We start from the raw sequence: 24,186 nt of genomic DNA, 5'->3' as shown, positions 1-24,186 counted from the left end.
TCAGTGGAAATTTTACCATTGTTATAATTGAAATCGGGCTTAATACTGAATATTTCCAGACATCCTAAAGGTGTAAACAATAATAAACGTGTATGTGTTCACCACTCAGCTGTAGAAAGATAACATTACCAATAAAGGTAAGGCTTAATTAAGTGTAGTTTAAGTTTTAACACTGAATATTTGCTAAAAACATACCTTTTCTAAGGGTCCCTTTAGAAATATATCTCGCTAACCTTAAGTGTAAAACCTGTGGGATTAAACAACCAACGGCTCTCTTAGGCCCATAGAAGACCCAGTCAAAGTGAGCGGTAATGTTACTTGGTCACCTGTGTTCTGACCCGGAGTCACCGCGCACCCGTGTTGTGGACGTGCCCGCGTATGCACGGAGGGGCGGGAGGGGCAGCCACGGGAGCTGTTCTGGCGCGTTGGGCAGTGGAGAACGCGGTCACTTAGCAGAGGGCCATGGGTCCCCCACCAGCCCTGGCTCTGAGCCTTGATTTAGAATGGAGCCGTGCTGCTGTGCTGCACGGCTCCCTGTTAACACGCCGATCAGCGGTCACGAGAGTGGCGTCTGGGAGTAGAGGCCAAGACAGAGACAGAAATGGGCGCAGAGAGAAACAGAGTTGTGTGAAAGGGACACATTGGGTTGTAAACATTTCTGAGTGATGTGGGAAAAGTGTGGCCCCCCTGCTGCAGTCAGAAGAGGAAGCGGGTCTGTGGATGAGTGATGTCCTTGAACGAGGTGGGACTGACCCTGACTGTACCTTGTTCTCCAGCACTGTGTCATGAGTCTGTGTAGCAGTAGCTCCAGTGAACTGGGACTGCAGCTGATCACCGATGTACTGAGCCTGAGGGACAGCTCCTACTGGCTGGTGAGGACAGAGCTTTTGGAGACGCTCGCAGAGATTGACTTTAGGTAAGTGAATCAGGGTCATTAGGTGAGCAGACCTAAGCTGCTCGGGAGTTTGAGCTAGGAATTGAAAGGGCTGGGTCGGTTGATTGAGTTACTGATTAGTGATGCTTCTCAGGTAACCTGTGAGTTGGGAGTCTGGGCGGCTTGGGTTGCTGATGCTTGTTTCCTCCTCAGCTTGCCCTGTGCCTGGGGTTTTAAAATAAGGCAGAGGAGTGGATCTTTCTGGTAGTTTTAGTCATCTGAATGTTCTGGATGGTGGGAATGAGAGAGCTCATACTTAAATCGCGCGCTCGTGGAAAAGGAAGATACTCCTCACCACACCGGATGTAGGTCACGTGGGCTATTTCTACGTCCTTGCGATTACAGAATAACTTGATTGATGCCCTTGCAGGTTTTCATTTTCGAAGAGGAAGTTTGGTTTAAGATCTTCTCTTTCAACGCTTTATTTTAGAAGGGGAAATTTCTATGTTATCCAGGTGTTTGGTTCTTTTTCAAGCCACTGTAATAAAGTGGTTGTTATGTGTCAGGCTCAGAGCTAGGTGCCCTCCGTGGTTATTTCCTTTCTTCCTCAGAACACCTCTGGGAATGAGGGCATGCTCTCCCCTCTGTCTCGCAGAGGAAGGGGTGAGCGGCCCCATCCCCACGGCCCGCTCTCCTCCCGTGGTGGGTGTTTGAGCTCACTCTGAGGCCAGGTGGACTCTTTCACAGTAATAGATGTTTGTATTTATTTTGAAGAAAAACAGTGTACTGAGTGCTATCTTACTGAGTGAAATGATGAGTGGAACATAAATTGTACTTATTTAAAAACATTCATCCTTCTGTGGGCTTCGGGAAGCACCGTCTCTCCCTGCCCACGCAGGAGCCGGCCTCCAGCGTCCCGTCTGTCGGAGGCTTGCAGGCCGACAGTGGGTGTTGGTTGAGTAACTAAATTATTTCGTTAAAAATGTTCTTTTGTTAGGTTGGTGAGCTTTTTGGAGGCAAAAGCAGAAAATCTACACAGAGGGGCCCATCATTACACGGGGGTAAGCCGTTTGTTTTCGTGGGGCTACATTGTCACCTCCAGGAATTGCCCTTTCCTGGGGATGGGGGCTTTCCTGAGTGCTCTCTGTTCTAGGCTGATTCCGCAGTTTAGATCGTGATAGTTGTGATTGTATGTGTGGGTTAAGGCTGGTGATCGTGAGTCCCTTCTCACTGGCCTTCCAAAATACCTTCCTTGGAATTTAGTTCAATACGGACGTCATCCCTGTTTTCCTTATCCTTCTCTCTGAAGCTTTTAAAACTGCAGGACCGAGTGCTCCATGACGTCGTCATCTACTTGCTTGGGGACGAAGACCCCAGGGTGCGACACGTTGCCGCAGCTGCACTGATGAGGTAGTTACCGAGTGTCTGCTCTTTGCTGCCTTTTGTGGTGAAAGCACTAAATGGTACGAGGAGGGAGCCAGAACGTCCAGAGAGTAGGTCAGCGTTCCTAGATTGTGTGCGCCCACCTTCAGCCGCTCTGAAACCATCAGAACAGGTCGTGTTTACCCCCGCAGGAGTCTACCGTGAGGCTGGAACAGCAACAAAGTACTAGCTTCCTAGCGTCAGGGGGACACACTCTCCTTGTCCGAAGCCTGGGATACAGAGAAGAGTCAAAGAGGAAAGTAAAAGTCACCTTAGCTTCTCCCCTGGAGATGCTCACTGTTAGCACTTTGATGCATATCCTGCATAGGAGTCTCTTTTTCAAAATTGAGACGCCTGTGATTTTGTAATCTGCTCATTTCCACTTACTATATTATTAGCCTCTTCTGCCCTCAGACTTCTGAGACAGGAACCGTAAGCACCGGTGTTGTGGAGGGCAGCACCCTGGATTCGGTGTACTTGTACTTCTGTACTGAAGTGCGTGACACATCCCACAGTGGGAGATCAGGGAAGGCTCTCAGCAGCGTTTCAAAAAAAGAGATTTTGCTTAGTGGCCAAGAATTCACTCTGGAGTTGCGATAAGCTTTTATATAAATATTATTTGGTTGAATGTTAAGTTTTCTTTGACAATAATGGTCAGTAAATATTATTGCACATAAATGTTTATGTACACATTTTTTCCTTAGAATTAATTCCTGGAAATTGAGTTACTAGGCCAAGCTTTTTGGTGTTGTTTTTTAAAAATTTTCATGGCTTTACTGACATATTTTATAGCCCTTAAAATTTACTCATTTTCAGTGCACAATTAGATGATTGGTAGCAAACCCGCAGAGCCGTGCAGCGGCCTCCACGGCCCCAGTGTTAGGACACTCCCATCACCCCACAAAGATCCTGTGCCCATTTGCAGCACCTCCCACCCCCCAGCCCCAGGCAAGCACGAATCCACTTCCTTTTCTGGGCATTTCCTACAAATGGGATCATACGGTAGGTGGACTTCTGCTCCTGGCTTTTCTCACTTAGTTTTCGAGGCTCATACATGCCACAGTGCGGACGTGCGGTTCGTTCCCTGTGTTGCCGGATGCTGTTCCTTTATGTGGATGACACCGTCCGTGTCTGCTTCGTCCACTCACCAGATGGCTGTTGTTTCCACTTCTTGACTGCTATGAATTGTGCTGGTGGAGCATTTGCCCACAAGACTCTGTGTGGACATATGTTCTCATTTCTTTTGGGTCAGTACCGAGAAGTGGATTTTTTATGGGCTTTGGTACTTACTGTGAAATTGCTCTCCAGAAACATACCTGGGTTTGTACTCTTAGGACCAGAATATGATTATGCCTGATTCTTCCCACCAAAACAGACATTTCCAAAAAAGTTAAATATGTGTCAGTTGTTTAGGCAGAAATTGGTTTTTCATTTTAAAATAACTTCTCTTTGGGATGCCTGGGTGGCTCAGTCAGTTAAGCGTCCTGTTTCTTGCTTTGGGCTCAGGTCACGGTCTCACAGCTGTGAGACTGAGCCCCTAGTTGGACTCCACGCTGCGTGTGGAGCCTGCTTAAGACTGTCTCTCTCCTCCTCTGCCCCTCTCCCCCGCTCATGTTCGCTCTCTGTTAAAAAATAATAATAACAGGGGAAAAAAAACCTTACCTTTTCTAAGTAATACAAGTTTACTGCACAAAATTTAGGGAAAATACTAAAATGGAAATAAAAATCTTTGTAATCAAACCACTCAAAACCACAGTTCCAATTTCATGTGTATCCTTTCTGTTTTCAGTGTCGTCCTTTGCATTCCTTTGATTGCTTGTGAGATGTACCTTTTCACGCACTTAACCACGTTTGTCTGACTTACCTAATCGGTGATTTTGGACCTTTGCCACTTCCTGTAAATGATAGCCACTTATTTTACCTTAGAAGAAAGCTGTATTTATCAGTACGTCTCCATGGAGGAGAGTGACCTTAATTAAAGATGCTGGGGTTTGCAAACCAATGTGATAAAATAGCTGTTTCTATAAGTTATGAGCCACGACTGTGTGAGTACGTTCGTGTAAGATGCACACGGAGTGTCAGTTGCAGAAGTGAGCCCTTCTGTTCTTTTACGAAATGGTTCTGTATTCTGCTTCCTAGTTGAGTTTAGATTTGTGAGGGATTTCAGCCGGAGCTTTGCCTTCTGGGAACGTGTGGGACAGTTTTGCAGGCAGAATTGCAAAGCAAGTAGGGGCCAGCCCCTGGCATTCAGATCTGCTCTGCACTCAGTACTTTCTGTGGATGGTGGCTTCATGTACTTGTTCATGGTGCTCAAGATGATTAGAAAGAGAACTTTATTTTTTATTTATTTTTTTGAGAAAAAGCACACGCAGGCCTGTGCATGTGCGTGGGAGTGGGAGAAGGGCAGAAGGGGAGAGAGAAACTTATAAGCAGTCTCCATGCCCAGCATGGAGCTCGATCCCACGACTCTGAGATCATGACCTGAGCTGAAATCAAGAGTCAGATGGTTAACCCATTGAGCCATCCAGGCGCCCCCGAAAGAGAACTTTAAATCAGAGCATTTTATTGTATGTAGAGAAAGGTACAGACAAAAAGGAAGTACAGCACCTAGTTATTTCAGAGTTGGTGTGATTTGTGTGGGGGTGATCGGTCCTGTGATTGGAACCCCCTGTTCTGGCGTGCTGGAATGCCACCCTGAAAAAGGGAGGTGGTGGTCTGTGGGTAGACCATGTTTCAGGCTTAACCACCTTGATGGAGAAGGGTGATGAATCCCAGGTGAGTTTCAGATACTCTTCTTAAGTAAATAAACCTTACTTTTATGTTAGGCTTGTCCCGAAGCTGTTTTATAAATGTGACCAAGGACAGGCCGACCCAGTGGTGGCTGTGGCGAGAGACCAAAGCAGCGTTTACCTGAAACTTCTCATGCACGAGACTCAGCCCCCATCTCACTTCTCCGTCAGCACCATAACCAGGTACATGAGCCGGGTGCGTCCTGAGGTCGTCGGGAGGAGGTGCCCTTTCCCGATGCCTCTCTTTTGGGCTTTAGTCTCTAACGTGTGTTCTAGAGAAGAAGCTTTAGGTGAGCGTGTTCGAGTAGGTGGTCTCCTTCGGTGGGATAGTTCTCTGTTCGGGATGTGCCGTCCCGCCTCTTCACTTGATAAACTCTGCCGCCGTCGCGGTGGCGACATCAGACATCTTGTGATCCATTCGTTACCAGCCACGTACCAAGAAGTGTATTTTCGTGTGTGACTCCTGGGCTGGGTCTTAGCTAAAAACTTGTCCGTTAAGTTTCCTCAGTTAACTTGCGCTGCTAGTGCGGAGTCCAGCTCGGTTGTCAGGCCCCTCGTTTTGAGGCGACCTGGCGGTTACAGAGTGGCAGCGGCAGTTGGGCGGTCTGCAGCGATCACCGTCACGTTTATCGTGCAAGCTCCGGCACGCCCCGCGGGTGGTGCCCACGGCCCCCCAGCTGGTCTCGGGTCAGCGGCGGGGACGGAGGAAGTCGCCAGAGCCGAACCGCTCCCAGGGAGTGAGGGTTCCTTAGAGGCTGAGTCTGCACAGACGCCTGCAGAAGCGATACTAGGAGAGACGTCATGCCGTTTTAACGCTCGGTTTTAAATGCTATTTGAAACATGAGCTTTGTTTGTGGCTCTCCTGTTAGCAGCAGTTTCTAAAAAGCTTGGCCTAGGTGGCGTCGAAGCGGAGAAGTTTGTTGGATGCTTTTGCTCTGAATTTGGAACTCGGCTTGTCGGATTTTGAAGCTGTTCCTAACTAGATATTTTCTCTCCTCATGTAAAGATTGCTTTAGAAAAACACACGAAAATAATTTTCTCAGAGAAATCCCTCACCCCTCTGCCCCCCCACCGGCTTTTTTTTTTTTTACCCTAAGAAGTGGCATTTTCTTCTCTCTGAAAAGAGAGAGTATTTATTCAGGGTAAACATTCCTTTAACAGAAGAAACAAAAGCCACATATGAGTATCTGGTTGTCAGGGGCTGAACAAGCCTTGGGTAACCTGCCGTTTCAGAGGGTCATTTCAGAAAGTGACGATTTCAGTGCCAGCAGGGAGGAGTGGCACATTGCCTGGGCACCGGTTACTGGCCGCGGCCCCGAATCTCCCCCTCCCGCCTCCGGCCTCGGCGACGTGGCTGTGGTGGCCGTGGTGACTTTGCCGCCTGCCGTTGGGGAATTTATGGGAGAAGAGAAAAGAACTATTCTCCTGAGATTCATTTCTGGGACCTGAGGACCCCGAGGGATTCAGAAACGAACCCAGCACTAGTCCTGCAGGGCCCCGCTGGTAGGGCAGGGGGCGGACGGCCTGCATGTAGCTTCACAAAGGGTTGAAGTCCATGTGCCAGGAGAGGGGTGACGGAGAGTCCGCGGTGCTCCTGCACTGGGGAGAATGCTTTCTTCTTTCCTGGAATCAGGGTAGCTTCCAGAAGGATTTCTTCCAACTTCGGAGTTTGAAAAATGGGTGCTTTTGGCAGGTGGGGAGATTTCAGGTGAGGCTGTGGTGGGGGGGAGCGCTGCAATGGGGTGGCCGCAGGAGGGTAGGGATCATAGTGACCGGGTGTGTGTCTAGCCTCTCATTCACCTCAGAGTCAGGACTGCTGTAACTTCCTAGAGGCTTTAATCTTAAACTTTGAAATGCTATTTGAATTTTGAAACTACCATAAGCTTTAGTGGTAGATTTGAAGTCTCCGTGTTTCCGTGTTTTTCTTATTAGAATATACAGAGGCTATAACCTACTGCCGAGCATGACAGATGTCACTGTGGAAAATAACCTCTCGAGAGTCATTGCGGCAGTTTCCCATGAGCTGGTCACGTCGACCACGCGAGCACTTACGGTAAGTCCCCTGGGTTGGTGTTCTCGAAATTGATTGTGGGTGGTTTGTGCAGTTGGTTTTTAATGGTGACGGGAGGTGCTTGCGTTCGAGGTCTTCTGTGTGGGGCTTATTCCCTAGGACTTGTGTCCCAGGGAGCAGAGTCTGGGCTTATTGGAGTGGGCGTGCGAACAGCCGTTTTGTTTCTGATGATGAAAGTAACACGTGCTCATTGTCAAAAAATTCAGTGTAGGAAGACATGAGAATGAGAATAAACACTCCCATAATCCGGGTTGGTAACGTGTCAGAAGTTCAAACTGCCTCTGATGTAACGGACTCGGTGAGTGTGTGATGGGCGCTACGGGGAAGAAGCAGACACACCAGCAAAGGTTTCTGTGCGGTGTAATTACGCGTGTCGTCGTTTGCGACACTGACGTGGAAAAGAGCCGTTGCATCCAAGAGTGCAAGGGTGACCCCATTCCAATTATGACGGAGATCTGTATGTGCAGCAGAAGGTTCACACACCTGTCATCGCGGTGCTTGGGAGAGTCTTTCATTCTGTAGAGAGACGGAATCTGGGTTACAATAGAGAGATCAAAGGCCACGTGTGGTTATGTACAGTCCGATCTCTGTTGGGAAAAGTCGTATTCACACATGTACGTTTCTCATACTCAGGAAAACGACTGGCAGAAAATGGCCAAAATGGATTTTAGGACTACGATTTTTGTTTCATATTTTATCAGATACTTATAAATTTCCTAAAATGAACAAGGGTGACTTTCATAATTAGGAATAGAGGATATTATACAAAGTTGTGTTAATTTGCTGTTTCCCCCGTCATTTATTTTATGTGGCAGAAGAAATACTTGCATATTGTAGAAAAATCCCAACAATTATGATTGGGTTGTCTTGATAAGTATATAGTGCCTTTTAAGCCTTAATATTGTTTGGCCTCTTTGTAGTTTGGTCTTCCCTGGATTTGTTTAAAGTTATCATAAGCTTCATTTATTTGTATTTATTGTGGCTTCCATGTGTCGGGCACTCTTCTAGGCTTGGGATGTAAACACAGAGAGGATCCCTGTCCTGTGCCTCTTGCGGCCTGGTCAGGAGGTGGACATCAGTGAGCTCCCTCCAGCACGGAGCAGACCAGGGCATGGGGAGGGCGTGGGGCCATTGCCACCGTGAGCAAAAGGGCTGTGCCGGCTGCTGGCCTCCCGTCACGGCATAGAACGGTCCCTCCTTAGCGCCTGTGTCTCACTTGTCCACTTCTGCCCTTGAAGGACGAATCAGTCCCCTGGTAGGACACATATCGTGAGACACAGATCTCAATTCTGTTTTCATTGTTTGTACTTTCTATAAAGGGTAAAAGGAGGGTCAGTTTGATAAACACTTTTTGGTGCGTGGGTGTGATTTTCCTGTCTTTTCCTTCTTCAGTTTGGATGCTGCGAGGCTTTGTGTCTTCTTTCCACTGCCTTTCCAGTCTGCGTTTGGAGTTTAGGCTGGCACTGTGGGTATGTATTGTTCTCAGCATGTGGCTGTCTTCGCTTATGTGATCCAGACATCGTTACTGGGATCTCCTTGTTTCTTTCTTAAATCTTGTATCAGTTTGACCTTTTGGAAAAATACCCAGCAGAATGCTGGGCTCTGCCCTTTTAGCTAGTGACAGAGCTCCTAAAGATCTGAATTTGCTGTGACTCCCGTGGGTGTCAGTCGCCCACTTGTCAGTGCTTTGGGGGATTTCAGGGTGTGACTTGTAGATTCATTGTAGGGAATTCACATATGTTGGCAAGACGTCTCTAATTGGCTTCTCTCCAAAAGTCTTCGCTGTGTATTAGAAATTTGGAAACATTTTTTGTTTGAAACCAAATAATATGACCTATCATTCAAAATCATGATGAGCTACAGTGTGTAATTTAGGAACTTGTACTTATATTAGCACTTTTCATTTAAAAATGATTTTCTTCCAGGAGATGGCCCTAATAGCATCTGTGAAATAATTTCAAGTCTCCTGTGACACTAAGAAATAAGCTTTTACTGTGTGTACCAATGACTGAGAAAAATTTTGGGACTCACCATCAGTTTTTTTTTTCAATGTTTATTTTTGAGAGAGAGACAGAGTGTGAACAGGGGAGGAGCAGAGAGAGAGAGGGAGACACAGAATCTGAAACAGGCTCCAGGCTCTGAGCTGTCAGCACAGAGCCCGACACAGGGCTCGAACTCAAGAACTCTGAGATCATGACCTGAGCTGTCATCGGACGCTTAACCGACTGAGCCACCCAGATGCCCCAGGGCTCACCATCACTTTAAAAAAAAAATCTTTTTTTAGTGTCTATTTATTTATTTTGAGAGAGTGAGTGTGTGAGCGGAGGAGGGACAGAGAGAAAGACACAGAATCTGAAACAGGCTCTATCTAGCCTCTGAGCTGTCAGCACAGAGCCTAATGTGGGGCTGAAACCCACGAACCGTGAGGTCATGACCTGAGCCGAAGTTGGATGCTCAACCGACTGAGCCACCCAGGCGCCCCTCACCATCCCTGCTTAAAGTAAATCTGCAGATTTGTGTCTGTGTCAGCCTATGACCAGCTAACATTTGCTTGGAGTGGATGGATTGCATCCTCCGGTCTAGAATGATTGCTTCCCTCTGTCCACAGGTAGTTACTGAGCAGCTGCGGTTTCTGGTCATAGATCCAGTGCCTGACCTGACTCTAGGCTACTTTGGCATTGGAGTAAAATATGCTAAGTCAAAATTCGAAGAAAGTTAAAAAGTTATAAAAGTAAGCAGTTTCAATAGTTTTAATCAGATGTGCTACCTGGTTTCATTTCTCTGATTTTTGTGGAGCTGAGGTGTATGTGCAGGAAGGATGTTAGTTAACAATAGTAAAATTGCTTTGTGAGCTGGTACAAAGCGTACGGTGATAGGCCTTCGTGGTTCATGGGAGAAGGCAAGACTGCTTTACAGCTTTTGTCATCTGACCTGCCCGTGTTGGCTTCCAGGGCACCCCCGCTGAGCGTGTCCGGTGAGTCCAGGAAGAGCTGTACTGTTGGCATGGCCACGGTCATCCTCACCTTGCTCTCGTCAGCTTGGTTCCCGCTGGACCTCGCAGCGCACCAGGATGCGCTGGTGCTGGCCGGAAACCTGCTCGCAGGTAGTGGTGCGGAGGTGGAGCAGGGGCTTCGGGTCCAGAGCTGTAGGTTTCTTTTTGAGGGATGGGGTGGTGCGCACGCGAAGGAGAATATTGTGAGGCCATCGCCAGGATGGCTCCAGCCCTTCGTCAGAGTTCCCGACGTCAACAGCATGCATGGATGTGAGCTATAGGCATCTGTTCTGGGCCGACTGTTTTAAGGGAGCCCTTTTCCTGCCCAGCCCCTCAGCCACAGGTAAACCTGTTCCTAATTTCATTTTAGTGGGCACCATGTGCCAGGCACAGTCCCAGGCACCACGGCTGTAAGAAAGGGCGGTGTGTGGGCTCTGTTCACAAGTCACACGTGGATTCAGCGGGTGACGCATGTAAACTAAGTACAGTAGCTGCCCAGAGTGGCCATCATCGCTCTCTTTAAACACCAGGCAGAGGGCGTAGCCTATTTGAAGGCATAGAGACACAAAAAAATTTGTGACATGTGAGGACTGCAAGTAGTTTGGGATGTTAGGTGAGATGAGGACTGACAGGGAGGATGTAAGGAAGGAAGGCCACTGAACTTGACAGGTGGGCCGCCTCGCTAAGTGCTCCTTAAGTATGACGTCCTATTTGCTGTGCCACGTCATGGCAGAGCCTCATGGAGGGGCTGGCAGTGGGGCTGGTGCATTTGCACGGTCCGGTCCCTCAGCGGCTTCAGTGTGGCTTGGAGGAGAAGGTAGGGAATGCCGCTTAGGAGGCTCATGTCGTAGTCGAGGTGAGAGAGTCTGAACGGGATAAATGGTGGTGGGCTGACTGGAAGAGGATGCAGGGGGCAGGATCAGCAGGCCTCGGCCCCCGGTTCGATTGGGGTTGAAAAGATCCGGGGCGCCTGGGGTGATGGGCACGTCCTGACTGGGCATACGTACTGTGGTGATGTTAGGAAGGTCCACCGGCTGGAGATGTCCAGCAGACTCAGAGTGGATGGGTCTAAATGACTTGCCTACTCATTCCTTTCCCCCACATTGTGCCGCATCACAGCCAGTGCCCCCAGATCTCTGAGAAGTTCGTGGACCTCTGAGGAAGAGGCCAACCCAGCAGCCGCCAAGCAGGAAGAGGTCTGGCCGGCTCTGGGTGACCGGACCCTGGTGCCCATGGTGGAGCAGCTCTTCTCCCACCTGCTGAAGGTGATTAATATCTGCGCACACGTGCTGGACGATGTGGCTCCTGGACCGGCAATAAAGGTAACTTTGGACTCGGCAGCCGTTTAGCACAGAGTGACGTCGTGGGTGTCAGACATGCCTTCGTGACTCATCTGTCCCTTCCTTACTCTTTTTTACTTTAAATGAACAAAACCGCTCATATGGTGACATTGGATTTAACGCCATAATATGTCAACCAATTTATAGCTCTTTTGGTACCGTCATCGGTTACTGTCGTCTCTGAGGGGAAAGCTATCTTTATTCTTGGCTTTCAGCATTAGCCAAGAAAGCTCATAAGGAAGTTGCTGGCTTATTAGGTAACTAACTCATCTGCTGTCTCCTGGAATGTTGGCAGATCGCTCTTCTGTGAAGTGTAGCTCTATCAAATCAGCTTCCCAAGTGGTAAATTGTTTGCACAGTGAATAAGGTAGATGAGCTCACTTATAATTATATCCCATTATTCGCACACTCCTGTGTCCTCTATCTCAGGTTACTTCCATCTTGAAAAAACTCCTCTAACTTCACATTCTGCTTCGACTGCCGCTTGGTCTCCTCATCAGTACAAACCTTTCTGAAGAGTGCCGTCTCCCCGCTTAACACCTTAGGGCCTCCTGTGGCTGCAGCCATCGATTCCCCAACCTCCAGGGGGTCGGCTTTCGGCCACCACTCTCCATAGCAACTCTCCCTGCCAAGATTGGTTCTTGGGTCTCATGGGTACCTCTCGGGTCCTGTCTTCTCCTGTGTATCACTCAGTACCACCACGCAGGTCCTGAAACAGTCATTCCTGCTCGTCTCCGGGTTTTGTCTCTTGTTTTTCTCCGACCAGTCTGCTTGCCGGGCCCTCTCCTGGTTTAACCTCTCTGCCTACCACTGATGATCTCCAGGCTCTGTCCTAGGTTGGCCTCTCTTGATATTTCCTGGGCCAGTTCTGTCCAGTACAACTCTCTGTAATGGTGGGAACATTGATGTCTAGGCCAGCCAGGACAGTAGCCACCAACCACACGTGGTGACTGATCACTTGAAAAGTGGCTAGCGCAACTGAGGAACTGAACTTCTAATTTTGTTTGTCATTAAATGGCCACGTGTAGATAATGGCTCCTTTACGGGACGGGGCAGCTCAAGGTGGTCAGTCCTGCTCTTACCGTTGGTATTTAAACGTCAGAGACCCCAGGTGTGTCTTTGGGGTGTCAGTGCAGGGATGCGCCATGCATCTCCTTGGACGGCTCGCAGACCTCAGGTGTGCTCTGTATCTGAGCTGCTGAGCCTCGCCCCTGCCCGTGCCTGCCGTGCTCCCCTCACTTTGTGCTTTGTCAGCTGCAAACGTGGTGGTCATCATAGCTCCTTGTTTCATCAAATCCTGTGTTTTCCCTACTGAATATCTTACAAAAACCCGTATACATGTGCACACATGCATGTACACGTACACAGACACAAATGCACACATACCCGTATAGGTGCACACGTACATACACACTTCTCTGTGTGTTCACTGCCACTATTCTGGTGCAAACTGGTGACCTGATGGAGTACTGCTACAGCCTCTTTTCTTCTTGTTGAGACCACATGTTAATGAATCCACCCTGCAACTCCAGCATAGTTCGTATGCCATACGATCCTTCTGCTTACAGTGTAGGGTTTGGGTTGTTTTAGTACACCCAGAGCCACTGGGCCGTCACCACCACCAGTGTAGAGTCCAGAAAGGAACACGATACATACCTTTAGCTCTCACCCCCAACCTCTCGTGCCCCCCAGCTCCAGGCAGCCACCACCTACTTGCTGTTTCTGTGGACCTGCCTGCGGCGGACACGTCATGGGAAGGGACTGTGTGGTCCGTGTCTTGTCGGTCTGCGCTCCTGATGGCAGCTTTTGCCACACTCCGTCCACTTTCCTGACGTTGTGGGGACAGAAGCAGAGCTGAGGCCCGGTGCCCACTATGTGCCTCCTGCAGTTCTGTCTCTGTCCAGTGGACCCCTAGCTCTGCTGCTCGTTAGCCTTGACGTTGAATACGTTCCTTCACCTCTGAGCTCGTTTCATCATTTGAAAATGGGTTCAGAACATTGCTCCGTACCCTTTTTCCTGTCCTGGCTCCCACAGAGTGCCCTGGTTGCCACTGGAGGTGATGGGTGGGCCCCGCCTGACCCCCTTCACGGTCCACCTGTGAAGAAGTTCTGGGTCAATCCCTGCCACGTGTGATGGTTGTGTGGGTCAGTGTAGCTGGTACACGTGCCGCGTGTGAGCTCCGTAAATGAGGATTCCGAGAAAAACCAGATTGCCTGGGTTGCTTGCTCTGCTCTGGGAATGGGAAACCACATCTGCGAGTTTCAGTTTGCGTGCTGGTTCTACTTCCTTCACAGACTCTGGTTTTGTTGCAGGCAGCCTTGCCGTCCCTAACCAACCCTCCTTCTCTAAGTCCGATCCGCCGGAAGGGAAAGGAGAAAGAGCCGGGAGAGCAGGCCTCTGTGCCCTTGAGCCCCAAGAAAGGCAGCGAAGCCAGTCCAGGTATGAAGTGTTAACGGGCAGGGGACATGGTGTGTGTCATCCAAAGCCAGGACTATGCTTATGTTCGTGCCGAAGTTAATGTGATAACTTGGTATTTTCTGGAAGTAAAACACATGGCAGTGGAGCTGGGGAAAGAGTTTTCTCAGTGTGGGTTCAGATACTAAATATTATAAATATCCCTAACTGTGTCCAGACCGTGTTCTGGTCTTGAGTGCCTCTTAGTGTCACTTGCCAGTATGTGGCCACAGAGGTCTGCGGGCATCGGGCCCCTAGCAAGGAGCCCTGCCTGCTGTCCTCCCCGTCCCACTTCTCCCTGCAGAAGAGAGTAGAAGAGACCCGAGTTTGAGTCGGGGAGGCGGTGTAGACGGCTGGGAGCAGAGCTAGCGGATGAAATACTTGGTTCTGACATGTGAGGCCCTCTCCAGTTGGAAGTGGCAGGTTTACATTTGGGCGCACTGCGGTAGGGTTCAGTCATGTGAGTGAACGGGACCCAGAAGCTCAGATCGTGGAGCAGCTTCTGGACCTGGGACGGTCTCAGGACAGAAGGGGCCACGGTTTCGGGGGAACCTTGCGGTTTCCACCGACCAGGCAGCCGCTGTGGGCTGGGGAGCCAGGGCGACCCGTCCTGTCCCGCTCCCATCAAACCTGTCAGCACGCTGCCTCACGGCGCCTGCACAGTTGTGGTCTCCTAGTCGTTTTGCTTACAGAGTGTTTACGGGAAGGCTTTTTAAAAGCTGCTCTTTTCTAGGGATTGACGATAGGACGCAGGAGGATTTGCCAGCTTTAAAAGCGTCAGAACTTTACAAATGTAAAGTTATCAGTATGTCACTGATACTCTTTCTGGTGGATTAAATCAACTAGGGGCTCCAAGTTGAAGATCTTTAAAACTCGAGTAGTATAGTTTCCATATAGTGCTTGGCATTTTAATATTTCATGTCCATTTCATGATAATATGTATGCTCTTTACAGCGTTTAAGCACGTTGGTTGCTTACAGGGCGCGTGACCTGCACCGGCCAGGGCTCAGCGTCGTTGTGCGCTGGGAGCCTCAGGGAGCCTCAGGCTCCTGGCAGTTGTGTGATTGGCCGGAGGTCATTGAACTAGTCGTTCCTCTGATTTGCAAACTGGCAGCGAGACCGTAACAACAGACAGTAGCCTTACACCGCTGTTTTCCTTTTCGTCTTGTTTTATTTTCTGGGGACTGCCTGGATTCTACTTATGTCTATCAGTCAATTTTTTGTTACTTCTAGTTAATCAAAAAGAGGAAGAATTTGAATTTTATTCTACTAGAATACCTTTAAAAGCCATTATTGCTAGTAACTTCTATTAAATATGGCAAGTGTTTACTTTTGATCTAAAAGTTTATTTTGTGTGGTGTGTTTTACAGCCTCTCGACAATCCGATGCCTCAGGGCCTGTTACAGCAAATAAGTCCTCATCACTGGGGAGTTTCTACCACCTTCCTTCATACCTCAAATTGCACGATGTCCTGAAAGCTACTCACGCTAACTATAAGGTACTGACTGCTCCTTTTGTAAAAATATGCATGTGCTCAGATTTCTAATAGATCGTGGGTGTGTTTGTTAAGATTCGCAGCTTGTGTATGTACATACACGTACATACGAGTCAGCGTGGGGTGTGCGCTGTGACAGTTTTTTCAAGTTTTGTCTTCAGCTTTGTTTATGGTAGCTTTCATCATATCAAAACGTAAGGTTTCTGCTGGAGTCGCAGTCTCTCTGTGGGTTACTGGGGCTGTGTCTGGGCCTCCCAAGGCCACTCCCCCACCTTCAGAGATTTTCTGGCAAGACTCTGGGACTGGCGTGTAGTCGTTCTCACAGCTGGGACTTCTACCACAGCGTGGAGTCTGCAGGGATCCGTGCACAGGCTTCCGTGTTCTCTCCGTCCTTTGAGGGCCACAGAGCAGCTTTGTCCCCCGAGCAGCGGAGGCTTCTTCTGCCTGGCACGAACTGAAACCTCAGCCTCGCAGAGGCAGGTGTGCGACGTAAAACGTGGGATTCCTTCCCAGAGTCCAGGCTCAGGGAACCAGCCCTATCAGGGAAGGTTTTCTATCAGCGTGGGGGACCTTCGACTGGTCAAGTGCGTGGACACCACCAAGGGCCCACCTTACAGACCGGTTTCTGTCTGTTCTGTTAACTCTTCTGCACGGGTATGTTTCGTACCTCGGGCCTTCTCACACTGAGATGGTTAAGGAAAAATACTACCACGATTTCTCATAGGGCTTTTCATTGGTTAGCTGCCTGCACAGTTTCCCTGGCACTGTCTCCCAAATAATCCAGTTTTCATGCACTAACTGATCTGAAATATGACCTTTATCAGATACTAAATTCTCATAGTTCTGTATTTCTACTGTTTTGTTACATCCATCTGTCTATCTGTTCATCTTTTAGAAGCACACGTGCTGATTGTGTAGCTGCTCGGTATATTTTTTGAGGCGGTCAGTCCCCCCCATTCTCCTTCAGAATTTTTTCTGGATGTTCTTTTCTTACTCATTTTTGCATGTGAACACTAGAATAAACTAATCTAGTTCTAAAGAATCCTGAGAGTATTTCCATTGGGATCATGTTAATTTATAGATTAATTTGGGGAGAACTGGCATCGTAGATGTTAAGTCCACCTGTCCAGAGTGTGGGATGCTTTTTTGCTTATTGAAAGCTTCTTGTATATGCCTCAGATGTACCTGAAATTTAAAGAATTTGAAAAAGAATTTTTGAAGATTACTTCACACAGATGTTGCACACTTCTTGATAAGTGTGTCCCCAGATGGTCATTATCTTTTGTTATTGATATAGATATTTCTCAGGGTTTTTGTTTGTCTGTTTGTTTGTTTGTTTGTTTGAAAATGATTTATGAACTTTACCTGGCTTTTTTTCTGGAGGATATCAATACCTTTCAAAGATCAGAGTATTTGACCACATTTACAGAAGATTCAGAGGCTCTTTTTTAGCCAGTGTTTCTCATGTCAACCACCCACATAGCAGAGGGCACGTGGGAAATACCGCACAGAGGCGTTTCTTTTCTGCCTGTTCTCCACTCCTGTCCTGAGTCCTGGGGCCCTCTTGATGATCCCAGTGTCGGCTCCCTCTTTATCATTTCCCCTCCGGGACATCCTGGGCTCCACGCTGTACCCCGTGCGTTGTGGCCCCCGGTGTCCCGGATGCCCGCCTGGATCGGTGTGTTTGGAGTGCCTGGCACATGTGACATCCGTCACACTGCCCCTCCACCTCCCTCATTACATCTTTATTCCCTCTGTTCTGGCTGTACTCCCACCGTGGCCCTCGTTGTCCGCCCCCCTCAGAGCCCCGTGGCCCTGCTTCTCCCCTGCGACCTCTGTTCTTTGTCAAGATAGGCCTTCCCATGCGCATGCCCCTCGCCCCCTCGTTCTGTCATGCCTGCTTGGAGGTGAGCCCCTACCCTCCTGTCCCTGTGGGATGTGGCCCCATGAAGTCACCTGTCCCTGTGTCCCCACTCGCCCTTCCTCTGCCTGCTGGAAACCACCTCACGGTGACACAAGAGCATCAAGGTTTTCACCTTCTGTGTGTGTCTCCCCTGCTGTCCTGCCCCTCGGCCCAGGAAGTGCTTCCTCTGTCATCACGGCTGGCTGGGTTTGATTTCACGGAGCAGACTCCATTCTCTGTTGTAGCACTTTGCAAGGTTTTTGCCAGTTTTTATTTTTATAGTTGATCCCTCCCCTTCGCCCTTCATATCCTTGGACCTGACTCATTCTCAGTCTGTTAAATAGGGGGGGGGGTTGCTGCATAATTTAATTCAGCTGGGCCCTTTCGAATTATAATTTAATCCTTCTTAAGATGAATGTAATATTTTGCTAGAGCCAGACCGAAGGGCGGTTTCTGGATTTGATCATGATTCCCAGAGGATACGAACATATGTGGAACACAACGTGTATTTTATAGGTTTTGATATGGTGCTTATCAGATACTGGTTGAAATGGACACTGAATTTTTTTTCTCGTAATAGAAGGTCAGAAATTGTTTCTTTCAGCAGCATCACTATAAGCTGGAAGATGCCTTTGAAAGGTTACAGTTTTATGCGGTTCCTTTCCAGGGCGTTTTCCCAGCACTGAAAGCAAATGAGCAAACAGAAACCCCCCAGATCGTGGGTGTTAGAGCAGCCCAGCCGGACACTCTCACCGTGTGGACAGCACGTGTCTTTGTTGCAGGTGACGGAACAGGACAGTGCCAGTAACCCTGTGTTCTTTCCCTCTGCTTCCCAAGGTTACCTTGGACCTTCAGAACAGTGCTGAAAAGTTTGGGGGCTTTCTGCGTTCTGCCTTGGATGTGCTCTCTCAGATCCTAGAATTGGCAACGCTGCAGGACATCGGGAAGGTTTGTGTTTCGTTTGTTTCTTCCCCTGAGCTGTAGCTGGGGAATCTGGGTGCGTTTGGAAGGCGGGAGCAGCTTGGGGAGAAGCTTCCGTGGCCCCCGGCTACTGCGTCATGGCTCCTGCCTCTGATTCTTGTGTCAGCGTCACGTTGGGGGTGTCCTACTTCCATCCCGTTTTCAGGGTTTTTCTGTATGTTAGCCTCGACCCTGTTCATTCTAGAATATTGGTGTTTGTTTTTTTTTTTTAAATATGAAATTTATTGTCAAATTGGTTTCATACAACACCCAGTGTTAGTGGGTTTAAACCGTGGTGGCAGTCCCTTTGCTTTCTTATGTGCCCTTTGCAAGCAGGAAGGGCGAAAACGGACGTGACAGCTGCGTGGCTGGCTCCTCTGGTGCCGTGGGACCGCAGAGCTGTGGCTGAAACTCCTGGGCTTTGGCTCCAAGTCCGGTATCCCCTCCCCCTCGTCCTACAAGGGGGCGCTCAGACACAGGGACAGATTTTAAGGCGTGTGAGGTGAACGCCCATCTTGTGTGTCCGCATCCCGGGCCTGCAGGTCACATTTCACTGTGGTCGCTTTCCCGGGTGTGTCCCCTGCCGGCTCCCGGGTGCCCTGGTTCTCACGCGTTTCGGAGTCAGTCACAGGGAGCTCCCCCTTCAAACGTGTGTCCTAAACATGTGGCGCGCTCAGGAAGTTCATGTGTTTTTGTCTTTTTCTTGACGTGTGGAAGTTACCTAGTTTTTGTCATCACAGTATGTACATTATCTTGTCTCCAGGTGCTTCTTGGGCTCTTTCCCAGGTCTGTGTATAGTGTGTGCACTTGTTTTGATGGCTGGATAGTGTCCTGTTCTTACTGGTGCTCGGTTATTGTCCCCTCTGAGTGAAACTTGGCAGAGTTTTTTTTACTGCTGCCACCTTCTTGGTGAGACCAGCGGGCCGTCCCGCCCAGGGCGCGGTACGCTCTCCCCGTGTGGCCCTGTCAGCATGGCGATCTGTTGCTTTTCTTCTCTCAGACCATCAGGTCCTTAGGGCCTGTGGGCTGTGTGTGGATAATGCATTTCAGCAAGATAGGGAATATGATGCATTTTAAATTTGAATGTTTGATACGCTGAAATGAAAACCATCTAACTGGGATTTTTAAAATAATAAAATTTTCCTATTTAAGGGAATTAAGATGACTTTGTGGTTTATTGTTTTTGTAGATTTTCATCTTTGGGGAGTGTGGTTCCTTTTTTCTTTTTACCTTTTTATTTTGACTGCCACACACATACAGCAGTAGTTGTTTTTCAGTTGCAGTCAGTGAATTGATCGAAGGTTACATTTATCCTGATATGTGAAGGTAAATAATTAACAAGTCACAATCTAATTAAGGTTGATGTTACGTGATCTGTGTATTCCTGAGAATGGGAATATAGTTTTATATATGTGTGTGTGTGTGCGCGCGTGTATATATATACATATACATATATATATACATAAAGATATATTTAAAAGTGTGTGTAGTAACTTCCATTTCTGAAGATCCTTGTATGTGGGACAGGATGGCCTCTCGCCCTCTCACCTTGGTCCTTATGGATAAAGATGGTTTTGTGCCCCTCGGCTTCCGTGTTGTTCTGAGTTTATCTGTTGTGCTGTTGGGTGGGAGAGGCCCGCTTTAGCTCCAGCCTTGGCTTTCCCCAGGCCCCCTGGTCTGTACTTTGGGAGCCTCTCCTCCCTAACTGCTGAGTCTTCGTTCTTGGTCTTTTCGAGGGGAGTAGAAACCCCCCAGGGTTTCTTTTGTGCTTGGCCACTGGCTGTTTGCCAGAAGTCTCCTTGGCCGACGGTTGTGCGGGCGAGGCTGGGCCCCCGCCCCCGCCAGACACACGCTGCCACTCGCCATCCTGCTGCTGCGGTTGAGGCGGCAGGCGCCTCCACAAGCAGCAGCGGTGCCGCTGGGTACGCGCTCCGGACACGCGCTCTGGCGCCGGGGGCCCGAGCCTCACGGACTGCTTGGGGGTGTGACCTGCACAGTGTAGGAGCGGGTTTTCCTCCCATTGCCGTGAGCCTCTCTGGTTACAGCAGGTGAAGGCGGAGAGAGATTTGAGAGTAAAGAGTAGAGTTGGTTTCTTTTGTTTTTCTGAGTCCCAACGTGGGGGATGAAAAGTCATAATTCTACGTTCTTGACAAATTATAGTCTCATCTCTCTTCTCGTCTAGACCTTGTTTATTCCACACCCAACTTTTATGTAATTGGAATGTATTCTGAAGTGCGATTTGTTTGTGTGTTGGTGATTTCTCTGGCCGCTGTTCCATACACACTTTTCCACGCATCTCCGTATTGCTGCCCGTATTGTAGTTATGTCTTCTCTGGCCTCTCTGGAGACTGCACTGGTCTTAAGCGGTTTGGCTTTTATGTGCCTCGGTGTAACTTTCCTTACATTTCTTGTGCTTGGGTTTGTTGAATTTAGACCTCTGGCTTCATAGTTTTCTTAAAATTTGGGAAGATTGGGGCCATTATTTCTTCAAACATCTTTTTCTGGTCCTGGCTTCTCTCCTAAGGGGACTTGAATTACCTGCGTATTTGGATGCGTGAGGTTGTCCCTTATGCGACGCACAGATGCTCCTTTTAGGATATTGTTTTCTCTCTGCATTGCATTTTGTGTGGCTCTCACTGCTGTATCTTCAAGCTTTCTGATCTCTTCTTCTGCAGTGTCTAGTCTGACTCTTAATCCCACCTAGTGCATGTTTTCACTAACATTGTTTTTATCTCTTAAAGTCTGATTTTGATCTTTTTAAAAAATCTCTTATATTCCTACTAAAGTTTTTGAGCACAGAGAATACAGTCATAAGGGCTTTTAACGTCCTTCTCTGCTAATTCTAAAATCTTGGCCATTCTGGGTCATTTTTGATTGATTATACTCCTCATTGTGGATTGTGTGTTCCTGCCTCTTTGCCTGCCTGGTAACCTTGATCAGATGCCAGGCATCGTGAAATGTTATTGGATGCTAGACGTTTTTGTACTCCTGTAAATCTTCGTGAGCTTTATTCTGAGATAGAATTAAATTGTGTGGGAACAGTTTACGTGTGGGTGTTGCATTTGTGTTGTTAGGTGGCCTGGAGCAGTGCTCAGTCCGGGGCTGATTGTTCCCACCACGGAGGCACGGCCTTCCTGAGTGCTCTACCTGGTGCTCCGTGAGTTATTGTTCTCCCGGGCTGGGGGCGACAGTAACTGTCCCTAGCCCTTTGTGGGTGCCAAGCACTGCCCGGTAACCCTTTCTGGTGATTGTCCCCTGGCCCTGGGGACTGGTCCAGAGTTCTGTCTGGGCAGCTGTCCCGTTGAGTCCCCACTACTTCAGCTTCCCAGACTCATAGCTCCTCCTGACTCGGAGTCCCTGGGCTGCTCTGTGCCCCCCCTTCCTTGTGCCTCGACCTGGAAGCTCTCACAGGGCGGTGGGCCAGTGCGGTGTGGGGCTCTCCTCTCTTGTCCCTGTCTCTCAGGGTCACTGTCCTTCAGCGCCTGCTGTTTGGCATCTTGTCACTGTAATTTCACACAGTGTCCGGTGTTTCTTTTGGTTGTTTGGGTGGAAGGTATAAATGGGCCTCTCGCCTCGTTTTGCCAGAAGGGGAAACCTGTCTGTACTGCCCCGCGTGTTGGTGTCCACACCGCGAGGTGCTCCTGTTGCTCCGTGTGCTGACGTCACCGCGGCACGTGTCCTCACCAGCGTTCAGGGCTTGGTGCGGTTTCTGGTGCCACCGAGCCCTCCGTGTGTGTTTGTTGGGAGCCAGGGTCCTTTGCCAGAGAGACCCTGACCTGGAAGGCTCTAGTTGTAATTCTCTCTGTTCACATTTACTGGATACCAGCTATGGGCTGGTAAAACCAAAAAGCAACACGTAACAAACTCACCCCGTAGGATGCGAACTTGAACGCTTGGAGTCTAATTTGAGTACGTCAGAATATTGCAAATGTATATATGGGCCTCTAGTATTTGAAACCAACAGAAGTCTGTTGCTCTTCAGCATGGAGAATTGTGGCGAACAAGCGAGGCGAGAGGCCTCTTCCGTCTGGTTGGTGTCAACGGCAGCCCTGCTGAGGGAAGCGGTGGCTGGTGACCAGACAGGCGCCCGGGCGTTGTGCCGCTGACGCTGAGCGCCTGCTCTGGCGGCGTCCTGAGAGTTCGTGTCTTCGTCCTTCTCGGTGCCCCAAGAGGACACGGGGTGCCTCGCATCTTATTCTTGATGCGGTGAAAGTAGTTTGTGCGGGCGGTCGTTTTTGCAGACTGCCGTAGACGCTGTAGGACTCTGGGTGGTAAATCCCACAGGGTGCCCGTGTGCTCCGTGCAGCTGGACGTCCGTGGGGCTCGCGGCTCCTGCACGCTCTGAACCCCTTCCCTGACCACAGGGCTGGGGGCAGAGTGGCCAGTAGATAGCTGGTGAGCGTCCCCGAGCGGGCGAGTGAGCGAGCGAGGGAGTGGCGGTGGCGCCTGCGGCAGAGGCTGGAGGGAGCGGCTCAGGTTTGTCGTGCTTCCTGCCGAGCTCCGTTCACGCTGGCGGATCGCAAGCTTCCTCTGTGTCCACTGTGGCTCGCCACCATGGGAGGCCGCCCGGGAGTCACCGACTTGCGTGTGTCACTGCTTCTTCTTCCCACAGTGTGTTGAGGAGATCCTAGGCTACCTGAAATCCTGTTTCAGTCGAGAACCGATGATGGCAACTGTTTGTGTTCAGCAGGTAAAAATGCCATTTCCTGGGCTCGTCTTCTGGGCCCCGCGCCCTGGGCATGGGGACAGGATGCTGCTCGTCCTTTAGAAGGCGGTGCTGGTGGCACGGCCGGCAGCCCCACGGGTCACGTGTTGGCCCGCCCCGATATCGGGCACAGGGCTCCCTGTCCCGCCCCTCTGGGTCTGGCCCCTGCCGCCGGACTCTGGCCACACGCTGCCATCGTGGCGTCTGTCCAGGCTTTTGCTTGGAACGCTGGGCCCAACAGAATCGCGGAGGGGGGCGAGGCTCCTGGGGTTCTGACTTCCCGGCTCACATCGCCCTTCGCGACAGCAGTCTCGCATGGTGCCGATGGCGATCGTCCTCCAGGATGTCAGTCTGGAGCTTTGCTAACACAGCCCGTTGCTTCTAGCTGGGTTTGGCGCGGCCCCCTGGGAAACTCCCGTGTGTTCGCGCCGCGCTAAGCCTCATGCTGATGGCTTCACTTCTTCCCCTTTAGTTGCTGAAGACTCTCTTTGGGACAAACTTGGCCTCCCAGTTTGATGGCTTGTCTTCCAACCCCAGCAAGTCCCAGGGCCGAGCGCAGCGTCTGGGCTCCTCCAGCGTGAGGCCGGGCTTGTACCACTACTGCTTCATGGCTCCCTACACGCACTTCACCCAGGCCTTAGCCGACGCCAGCCTGAGGAACATGGTGCAGGCAGAGCAGGACCACGACGCCTCAGGGTAACCTTGCGCCTGTGCTGGCCGGGGCGGTAGCGTCGGGGAGGCGTCCCGGGTACGAGCACAGAAGAGCTGGCGGTGAATCGTTTGTAAAAGCCGAGAGCCGGCGGCTCTTCCGGTGCCCACAGACCCCCTTTCCCTGTAGGTGCCGCGTGGGCGGCATTTCCCAGGTCTGCGCTGGGGGAAAGAACGGCTTCCACGTGGCACAAAAGTGTCAGCGTGTAAGTGTACTTGAAGGGCATAGAGGAATCTCGTATGATAGTACTTTGGGTTTTATAACCTTACGGCTACAAGTCTCTCTTCAGTTAAATTTATGGTTGTATTTTTGATGCCTGGAATGCGGTTGTTGTTGCTTAAATAACCATAATTATTAGCAGATATTTGAGTTGCTACTCCGTGTAGCAAGAGAATTGCTCTGTGCCACGAACAAGAGAATTCCTTGTTTTTCCTTTTATAGATGTAGTGCTAAAACAGCTAGAGTTAACACA

General features: G+C 49.7%; 1 protein-coding gene across 1 annotated transcript in view; it reads left to right on the top strand.

The window, feature by feature from the left end:
* HTT (huntingtin) overlaps positions 1–24,186 on the top strand; it is a 149,282-nt gene that overhangs the window by 53,039 nt on the left and 72,057 nt on the right. Inside the window, exons 19-31 of the mRNA XM_047094146.1 lie at positions 777–916; positions 1,872–1,935; positions 2,184–2,284; positions 5,122–5,268; positions 7,018–7,138; positions 8,549–8,625; positions 10,108–10,259; positions 11,268–11,470; positions 13,801–13,927; positions 15,313–15,440; positions 18,178–18,288; positions 22,913–22,990; positions 23,478–23,701. Coding sequence (XP_046950102.1) covers positions 777–916; positions 1,872–1,935; positions 2,184–2,284; positions 5,122–5,268; positions 7,018–7,138; positions 8,549–8,625; positions 10,108–10,259; positions 11,268–11,470; positions 13,801–13,927; positions 15,313–15,440; positions 18,178–18,288; positions 22,913–22,990; positions 23,478–23,701 — 1,673 coding nt within the window. The remainder of the gene's footprint in view (positions 1–776; positions 917–1,871; positions 1,936–2,183; positions 2,285–5,121; positions 5,269–7,017; positions 7,139–8,548; positions 8,626–10,107; positions 10,260–11,267; positions 11,471–13,800; positions 13,928–15,312; positions 15,441–18,177; positions 18,289–22,912; positions 22,991–23,477; positions 23,702–24,186) is intronic.

This window comes from Lynx rufus, unplaced genomic scaffold (genome assembly GCF_022079265.1).
Source record: "Lynx rufus isolate CCGP_SWC_20201006 ecotype Redwood Valley unplaced genomic scaffold, mLynRuf1.p SCAF_38, whole genome shotgun sequence".
NCBI lineage: Eukaryota > Metazoa > Chordata > Mammalia > Carnivora > Felidae > Lynx > Lynx rufus.
This window is presented reverse-complemented; position numbering and strand designations above follow the sequence as displayed.